The sequence below is a fragment of the Neomonachus schauinslandi genome, chromosome 8 (assembly GCF_002201575.2).
Source record: "Neomonachus schauinslandi chromosome 8, ASM220157v2, whole genome shotgun sequence".
Taxonomy (NCBI): domain Eukaryota; kingdom Metazoa; phylum Chordata; class Mammalia; order Carnivora; family Phocidae; genus Neomonachus; species Neomonachus schauinslandi.
Window position 1 is genome coordinate 118,472,719 of NC_058410.1, and position 10,088 is coordinate 118,482,806.

Consider the following 10,088-nt stretch of genomic DNA (forward strand, 5'->3'; position numbering starts at 1 on the left):
TTTATTTTCCTCCATATTCTCGTTTCCTTCCCTCTTTCTCTCCGTCCCCCTCTCTCTCTAACACCTTACTCTCTTCCTTAGTTCTGTCCTCATTTTTTATGCTTCTTGCTCCTCTCCTTTCTCCCCATCTCTGTCTCTCTCTGTGTCTTTCCAAAGTTCTCTCTATGTAGGTTTCCTCACCTCTGATAATTTATCATGCCTCAACTCCTCCTGCCCACATCCTCCTCCTCAGATACCCCTTTTCCCATAATGTCCTTCACATTCCTGGGCCAATACTCACCACAAAGAAGCCAAGTCCAACAAAGAGCGCAACTGCCACTGTGCTGTCAGCCAGGGAAATGAGGTTGATTCTGATGGTGTCAGCAGCCCAGTGGGTTTCACTGAGGTTACTGGATCTGTTCCCTCAAAGCAAGTGTCTGGATGTTTAGTGGTGTAGTGCTTGGTGGTCCCTGGATCTGCAGTGGTATAGTCCTCGGTGGTCCCTGGATCGGCAGTGGTATAGTCCTCGGTGGTCCCTGGATCAGCAGTGGTATAGTCCTCGGTGGTCCCTGGATCGGCAGAGGTGTAGTCCTCAGAGGTCACCAGGGGTTCAGTAGTGTAGTCATCAGTGGGGCCTAGGCCTTCAGTGGTCCTCAGGTCATCACTAGTATCTTTTTCTCTTGTCTGTGAGTCATCAGGGCTGCTCAATGGGTTCTTAGTGAAAACATTCTGGCTTGTTCCTACTCAAAAATAATCTCTATTAATGTGGAACTTTGATTGTCTTTCATCATCTGCTCTGCTTAATATTTTCAATATTTATCCTTCCCATTTATATGACTGGTCTCCCCATATAATGTGGCTGGATTTATTCAAGTTAAGGATCATCTGGTATTATAGGTTTCATTCTAATAAAATATATTCCACAAGGAATCCTCTTGCGCTACAATATGGAGTATCCAGAGCTAAGCCATAACCTTAGAAGGTCTGCTCACCAGGCTTTGATTCTGCTTTTTGCAGTTCTGGTCTTTTTCTGTGGAACACTAAACCCGATTCTTTCTCAGTGTCACTACCCCCCTCCCACTCCCATCCTCAGAGTTAGTAGTTCAGCAGATTGGGTATTCTTACTCCCATGTTTGTATGCGTTGCCTCTCATCCAGTTATGTTTGGGGTAAAGAAATGAGGCAGGAGCTGTGATTCATACTAGAGATTAAATTCAGGTCATGGTTTGGCATATGATTTAGAACAAGACAGTTCCTGGTTCTGTTCTGAAGCTGAAGTGCAAGATTGGAGGCAGGTAAGATTCAAGGTGGTTTGGTGGTAGCATGACTAATGAGGGATTGTAAGTGTGAGCTGACTGAGATTGACAGCAGCACTGAGTTGGGCATAAGTAGGAGGAAGACATGAAGCCTCTGCACCTCCCACTGCCTCCACCTGCAGGGCATCAGGACTGGGAGTATTTATTCTTATGAATAAATGCAGCCTACATGGCATAAATTTTGGAATTTTGGGTTCCTCTGTCCAAAAGAATGCCTCCCTGTCTGCTACTGATTCCCAAAATTCCCCTAATAAAGCTCAAATCCTTTATTTTTAAGGAGAATTAAAATAGGAAAACTTAAAGTGTAAATGATCAAAAGCACATCATTTCCTTAAAGAGGGTGTGAGAAAGAGAATGAACAGGACCTGGGAACCCTGCTTCCCTGTGACAGAAGATTGGGGGCAGATAGCAGGGTCCAGAACTTCCCAAATTTCATTCACTTATTCCATAGCTTTGCTTAAGACTGGCCTGCCTGAGTCCTGGGATGTTTTTTCTCCATAGATTCCAACCCCCATTTCTGCAGGCCCTGAGGAGCTTCTCATCTTCTCCAAAGTTAATTCACTCACCCAGCTCTGAACCCCCAAGTGGAAGCAGGAGTAGCAGGAGAAGGGATGTGGCAGAGCAGTTTCTTCTTTTCATTTCAAGAGAATTCACATGGGCTGGAAGCCGGGGTGCCTTTCCTACCTCCTTCCTTCTACTGTGTCTCTTTTCTTCTCCTTAAGGCCACAGTGGCTGTGGAATTTATATGTGCTGCTGCCTAGGGAATCCAGGATTCCTCTGTCTTCCTTCTTCCAGGGAGGAGCAGGCTGCTCCATTACTCTCTGTCAATCAAGGGAAGAGGCTCTGATAGAGTGGAGTGGCAGGGGAGAAGAGAGATGTCACAGGTGCAGACGGGGCCCAGAGCCCAGATTTGAACAGTAACAGGCTATCAAGCATGTCAGCATGAGTGGCATCACTTTCTGGTGCGGAACCCTGGGTGAAAGCTGTTCTCCATACAATGTCTCAGTGTTCAGAGAGGGGCTTGGGCTTCCTGTCCACAGGTGGGAGTGGTAAGGTCGGGGTGGCCGAGGAGGGTATAAGCCAGGTCTGCCTGGGGGGCTAGTGTACGGTGACAGGAGAACTAGATGTCAGAGGGTGTAGAGCACCTTGGTCCTTAACAGAAAGGAGCGGCATTGATGAGGGGACAAAAATGCCTAATCTCAATATCTGAAAACTACTCTCTTCTCTCAATCATCATCCAAATCCTTTTCGTTGGCTTATCTGCAGCACAGAAATTTACCTCCTTGTTCCTACTACTCGAGTGCTCTCACCCTATGAAGATTTCCTCAATTACTAGATGAAATTAGCTCACCTCCAGAGGTTCTGTCAGGCCTGGAATGAGAATGCCCATATTCCTTCCTTCTCTCACCTGCATCCAGGATTCCCCATAGCACTTACTCATCAGGTCTCCATAGGCTCCTGCAATCTATGACGGTTTCTCACTTTCTTTGTTTTTCATGATGACATTTTTGGTTTTAATATTTATTTATTTGTTTGTTTATTTATTTATTTTAGAGAGAGAGAGAGCATGCACATACATGAAGGAGTGGGGTGGGAGGTAGAGGGAGAGAGAGAATCTTTTTTTTTTTTTAAGATTATTTATTTATTTATTTAACAGAGAGAGAGAGAGAGAGAGCACAAGCAGGCAGAGTGGCAGACAGAGGGAGAGGGAGAAGCAGGCTCTCCGCCGAGCAGGGAGCCCGATGTGGGGCTCAATCCCAGGACCCTGGGATCATGACCTGAGCTGAAGGCAGCCACTTAACCGACTGAGCCACCCAGGTGCCCCGGGAGAGAGAATCTTAAGCAGACTCCCCACTGAATGTGGAGCCCGAACATGGGGCTCAATCTCATGACCCTGAGATCATGACCTGAGCCGAAACCAAGAGTGGGATGCTTAACTGACTGAGCCGCCCAGGCGCCCAATGATAACACTTTTGAAGAGCACTAGTCACACATTTTATAAAACATCCCACGACTTTGGTTTGTCTGATTTCTTATCACTCATTTAATTTCTTATGATTAAATCGGGGTTATGAATTATTGGGAGGTATACCAGAGAGACACTGTGTCCTTCTCTGGGCCCTGTATCAGGGAGCTCATGATATCAACGTGACCTATTACTGGTGATATTAACCTTGACCACTCTGCTAAGGTGGTGTCTGACAGGATTCTCCACTGTAAATTTACTATTTTTCCCTTTGTAATTATTAAATATTTGGGGGGAGATGTTTTGATAGTCTAATTTTTTTAAGTAGTCTCTGCGCTCAACCTGGGGCTCAAACTCATGACCCCGAGGTCAAGAGTCACATGCTCAACCAACTCAGCCAGCCAGGTGCCCCACAAATATTCTATGTTTGCTTAAACTTTCAGCCACTAATTTTGGTATCCATTGGTACATCTTGGCGGCAGCAGTCGTTACTCTGGGGTTGTAATGATGTCCCTCATTCCTTCCATAGTTATTCATTGGAATTCTTCTATAGGGTAAACTTGTGTCTTCTCCCAGTTTATTTATTCAGTTATTTGTTTATATCATTATGAACTCAGAGATATTTATTGTGTTCTGGGAGTTATGGTCCAGGACTGTCACCATTTATTTTGTTGCTCAAAATGACCATTGGGAACTCTTTGGGGCTGGCCCCAGTGTCTTTTTAGTATCCTCCATCCTCTTTTTATTTTTTAATAGATTTTATTCATCCATTTAACACACACAGGGAGAGAGAGAGGGAGCACAGCAGGGGGAGCGGTAGAGGGAGAGGGGGAAACAGGCTTCCAGCTGAGCAGGGAGCCTGATGCAGGGGTTCGATCCCAGGACCCTGAGATCATGACCTGAGCCGAAGGCAGATGCTTAACTGACTGAGCCACCCAGGGGCTCCCCTCCATAGTATTTTTGAAGTATTTTCTTACATTTGTCATCACAAGATGTTCTATGCTCGTTTTGTATTTTCTCTGCCTAGGCCCTAGAATCAACAATTTCTCCATGTAACTCTGGTTCTGCTTATTAGAGAATAGTATTTAGAAACCAAGATCTGGGCACTAGGTGTGCTCATTGCTAATTGGGTGTTGCTACTTCCGGTACATCAAAGAAGTTAGAGCTAGGAAAAATATGTATATATACTAGCTCATGCTAAACACATACCTGTATTTATTTCCATATTATCTATCTGCATATATATTAAACATAAGTATGAATCCATTTTAATAACCTCCAGCTACAGTCCAGCAACACAGAGTTCATTCTAGCTTTTCCCCTTCCCTTATTTATAATTTCTTTCTCTGACATGGCTTGTAATATTTGCAATATTTCTTTCTCTTTTTTTTTTAAATTCTGTTTTTAAGTAATCTCTACACCCAACATGGGGCTTGAACTCATAACCCTGAAATCAAGAGTCGCATGCTCCACTGACTGAGCCAGCCAGGTACCCCCACAACATTGCTAGTCCTTATTTATTCATCCTTATTAAACAGATGGTAGTTTCAGAATTGCTAATCCAGACTCATGTGAGAAACAAATTTGCCAATGAGAGTACAGTGTTTGTGCACAGTTCTTTCTGTTTTTAGCTTAACAGTCATAACGCTGCCTTTCAAAGTTACTTAGGTCAGCTCCTTCCCCGTCCCATTTGATGTGATTCATTTGTCAGAGTCTGCATTCCACCTCTCCCCCCACACTGTGGTTGATTGGCTAAATTTCCATACAGTAAAATTTACTTTTTGTAGGGTACAGTTGTATAGATTTTGATAAATGATAGAATCATGTCTTCACCACACTGAAACATTTCATCACCCTCCAAACCCTTCCTGTGCTGTTCCTTAAGAGTCAGCCCTACCCTGATTACCCCAACTCCCAGATTTTGGCAAAACAGACCTGGTTTCTGTCCCTATAATTTTGCTATTTCCAGAATGTTGTATGATTGGAATTATACAGTCTATGGCCTTGTTGTTTTTACTATAATCTATATATTATCCACAGAAATAATATTTGCAATTATCAGTCAAGAATAAACTATTTTTGAGGGTATTATGCTAAGTTAAGTCAAGCAGAGAAAGATAATTATCATATGGTTTCATTCATATGTGGAACATAAGCAGTAGCACGGAGGAACATAAGGGAAGGGAGGGAAATCCAAAGGGGGAGAAATCAGAGAGGGAGACGAACCATGAGAGACTATGGACCCCAGGAAACAAACTGAGAGTTTCAGAGGAGAGGAGGGTGGCGGGGAGGGGATAACAGGGTGATGGGTATTAAGGAGGGCACATGCTGTGATGAGCACAGGGTGTTATAGGTAACTAATGAATCATTGAACACTACATCAAAAACTAATGATATACTGAACAGTGGCTAACTGAACATAATAAAAAAATAATAAAGAAAAGAAGCTGTAGATACACACTAGGATTCAGGGCAGGCAATTAGTATTACAATATAAGTCCTAGTAAAATTATGGTGAAGCACACACACACAAAAAGAATAAACTATTTTCTTGCATATGCTTTTGAATATGGTATTTTGTATGAAAATTATCATAAATATATTTTCTTGAGTATATTCTTGACTATAAAACATTTCATAAGCAACAAGATATTCTTTTTTTTTTAAGATTTATTTTAGAGAGAGAGCCAGGAGGAGGGGCAGAGGGAGAGGGAGAGAGAAAATCTCAGACTCTCCATTGAGCGTGGAGCCTGACATGGGGCTCGCTGGGGGGCTGGATGCAGGGCTCCATCTCACGACCCTGAGATCCTGACCCTGAGATCATGGCCTGAGCCAAAATCAAGAGCTGGACACTTAACCGACTGACTACGCAGGTGTCCCAGCAACAAGATATTCTTTAGTCTCCTTTGTGCCTGTCCCCCAGTCTGTAGCTATGGCAGGAGGGAGACATGTTGATTATTATTTATTTATTTATTTATTTATTTTTACAGATTTTATTTATTTATTTGACAGAGAGAGACACAGCGAGAGAGGGAACACAAGCAAGGGGAGTGGGAGAGGGAGAAGCAGGCTTCCCGTGGAGCAGGGAACCCGATGTGGGGCTTGATCCCAGGACCCTGGGATCATGACCTGAGCCGAAGGCAGACGCTTAATGACTGAGCCACCCAGGCGCCCCAGACATGTTGATTATTATTTAAAGGCAAGAAGAAAATTCTTCTTCTTGAATTAATCCTTTATAAATTAATTTTAAGAAAATTGCCCCTAGCTATTGGATGAGGACCTCCTCGAAACAGGACTTCTGATGAAAGTGACCATGGTGACCATGGGTTATGGAGAAGGGGATTTTTTAAAAAACTGCTAGGCAGAAGTCCACTTCTTCTTGATTGAAATCCACTTTTCTTCTTGATTCCTATTTCTATGTTTTTGTGGTCTTGGGTTTGTTTCTTTGCTGGGATATTACAAGAGCCTCTGAATTCCAGTCCCTACTGGATGCCAGCCTCTATTTTCTGCTCACTCAGGCAGAGTGTTCTTGCTTAGAAAAATATTTTTTTTAAAGATAAAAATATATATATATTTTAGAAGATTTTATTTATTTTACAGAGAGAGAGTGCACAAGCAGGGGGAGCTGCAGGCAGAGGGAGAGGGAGAAGCATGTTCCCTGCGGAGCAGGGAGCCCGACGTGGGTCTCGATCACCAGGACCCTGGGATCATGACCTGAGCTGAAGGCAGACACTTAACTGACTGAGCCACCCAGGCGCCCTGCTTAGAAAAATATTTAATCCCACAATGCCTTAAAACAATCTGTTGACTTCCTGTTGAAGGAAATCTCACCTCCTTGATGTGGCATCTAAAACCACACAGTTAACCTTCTGGCTTCCTTTATTTCCCTGTGCTGTCCTATCTGGTCCCACAGCTCTTTTGACCATTCACTGGCAGTACCACACCTCATCTTGCACGAGGTGCTTGCTTGCCTGACATTTCCCCTTTTCCTCCTTGTAAATTCCTGCCAACTCCTTATAATCCGAATCATAGTCATCTTCTTTGTGAGTCAGCTCCCTGCCTTGGCCAACTTTATATATTTTTTCCTGGGCTACTTTAGTTAGTAGTACTTGATGCACTGGCCTAAACTTGCCTGTCTGCAAGTCTTTCTCCCTTAATAAATTGTGACCTATGCATTCATCCTTGTCTCCCCAACTTCTCCAGGAGCTTGTTCTCCCTCTCCCATTCCCCCTGCTTGTGTTCCCTCTCTCGCTATGTCTCTCTCTGTCAAATAAATAAATAAAATCAAGATTTTATTTATTTTATTCCCGGGGAGCAGGGAGCCCGATACGGGGCTCGATCCCAGGACCCTAGGATCATGACCTGAGCCGAAGGCAGACGCTTAACGACTGAGCCAACCAGGCGCCCCAAAACTGTTTTGTTTTTTTTTAAGATTTACTTGCTTACGGGAGAGAGAGACTATGCGAGTGGGAAGGGCAGAGGGAGAGGGACAAAGAATCTCAAGCAGGCTGAGCACAGAGCCCGACGTGGGGCTCGATCTCACAACCCTGAGATCATGACCTGAGCCAAAAGCAAGAGTCAGATGCTTAACCCACTGCACCACGAAAGCGCCCCTAAAACTGTTTTGTTAACAGTGTTATAAAATGAACATAAACAGCTTTGGCCCTGTTAAGAAGGCTCTGGCAAAGATTCAGACTTTAAGAACCATAGAAATTGAAGAGACTTAGCAGGGTTAAATTAAGGCTAATGATTCATTTTGTAGCCAGGAAGGGTTAGTGGAATATGTGTGAGGAGCAGGTTGCACCAGAAGCCTTGACAAGGCTGTGGCCTTCAGCAAGCATGGTGCTGACACATGGGTGTTGTGTCCCTGCTCTGAGGCCTGGTTTTGCAGGCGCTGCCCTTGCAGAAACTGGGAGCATGGTCTCCTTGCCTGGTACTCCTCTGGGGGCGGGGGGAGCCCACAGGAGACAAAGGTGGCAGTTCACACCTGTCTTTTCAGTAGAGTCCAAGCCCAGGGCAGACATGAGTGACCAGTGAATGTGGTCATGCCTAGGGATAGCCCCATTAACTGTTAAGTCCTTCTCTACCTTACAGCAGCCCCACCCGTTCATGCTCTAAGCTCCATTCGTTTTCTCGTTGTGCAACACAAATCTGTGAAGTCCAGTACCTGCCTTCCCCCATCTTCCCCGATTCAATTCTTCCATCAGCCCAGAAGCCTCAAGGGAATGGGGACAGGACAGGGAAGAAAATGGGACAGATATAAGGTCCCTGGATGTCACTCTAGGGATTTGAGAGCTGAGAGGATACAGGAAAGAGAGGTCTTTGGAATACAAGGAACCTCTATTCACAGCAATATATAAACACTAACACATAGAGTCTGGCTCCCACATGTATTAAACACATTTATTTAATAATTCAGTCACAGCTACAGCCTCCTTTTTATGGTCTGGAAAAAACAGGGGAAGGGAGGATGGTAAGAGCTGGGAGGAGCAGCCTGGGAGCTTATGGGGGACACTCAGGCCCCCAGTCATCCAGGTCAGCTCCCTCCCTCCCCCTGACATGATGCTTCTGCCTTCAGGGCTACTCGGGGCCACATGTATCTCACAGTCAACTCCATGACTGCAGAGGGAGAGCAGTCTCCTCTGGACTCAGTCACAGACCTGTCGTGGACTCCATAATGGCTGTGAGGTGTAGACCAAGGTTGGAGCCATGGGGGTGGTAGAGATCTGTGTTGAAGAGGTTTCTTAGGCCCAGAGAGTTGCTCTAGAAAACAAAAGGATGAATCATTTGAGTTACGCCCCCTCTTCCAGTGTTCTCCAGTCCCAAGCATCCTCCTTTCCTGCCAGTACTCCTCCTCCCCATGGCTTTTTTTGGGTCCCATCTTCTTCTCATCAATTTCCTCTGAATACGTCTTGGCTTTTCTGACCATCTAGCTTGCTGGTTCTAGCCTGCTATTTCTGGGCCTTGTTTTGTAACTCCTGATTTCTCATTCCCTGTTATCCCTACAGTGACCCTCCTCTCTCTACTGTATTTCCTTCTTCACTTTCCTGCTCTTTTTCTCAGAAAAAGAGTTTCCTTGGGGCACCTGGGTGGCTCAGTCATTAAGCATCTGCCTTCGGCTTAGGTCATGATCCCAGGGTCCTGGGATCGAGTCTGGCATTGGGCTCCCTGCTTGGCGGGGAGCCTGCTTCTCCCTCTCCTTCTGCCTCTCCCCCTGCTCATGCTCTCTCGCTCTTTCTGTATCTGTGTCTCAAATGAATAAAATCTTAAAAAAAAAAGAGTTTCCTGTACATCAGCCACTCACAAGACAGAAGAGGAGCCCAGTGAAGAGAATCACAGCCATTGCAATGAAGACTAAAGTGATTAGAGCAATTTTCCATGGCCTGAAGTATCTGTTAGGTTTTTCCTCATTCCATGGAGGGGCAGTGCTTATGCTTGTGACATTGGAGGGCACAGCTATTGTGTTAGTTCCACTGGATAGTGTGGTTGGTCCAGGATGGGTGGTTGTGATGTTCTCACTGGATGGTGTGGTAGTTCCAGAGGGGTTGGTTGTGATGGTCCCACTGGATGGTGGGGTTGTGCTGGGGTGGGTGGTTGTGACAATCGTCCCACTGGATGGTGGGGTTGTTCCAGGATAGGTGGTTGTGACAGTCATCCCTGTGGATGGTGGAGTTGTGCTGGGATAGGTGGTTATGATGGTTGTCCCACTGGATGGGGGAGTTGTTCCAGAATGGGTGGTTGTTACAGTTGTCCTACTGGATGGTAGGGTTGTTCCAGGATGGGTAGTTGTGATGGTCATCCCATTGGATGGTGGGGTTGTTCCAGGAT

General features: G+C 45.1%; 1 protein-coding gene across 1 annotated transcript; it reads right to left on the reverse strand.

Annotated features, from left to right (window-relative positions):
- Positions 1–276: 276 nt before the first annotated feature.
- Positions 277–1,933, reverse strand: LOC110586917 (protein PBMUCL2-like). The gene is given in 2 exon segments (XM_021697219.1): positions 277–722; positions 1,735–1,933. Coding segments are annotated over 2 exon segments (645 nt in total).
- Between the last annotated feature and the right edge of the window lie 8,155 nt (positions 1,934–10,088).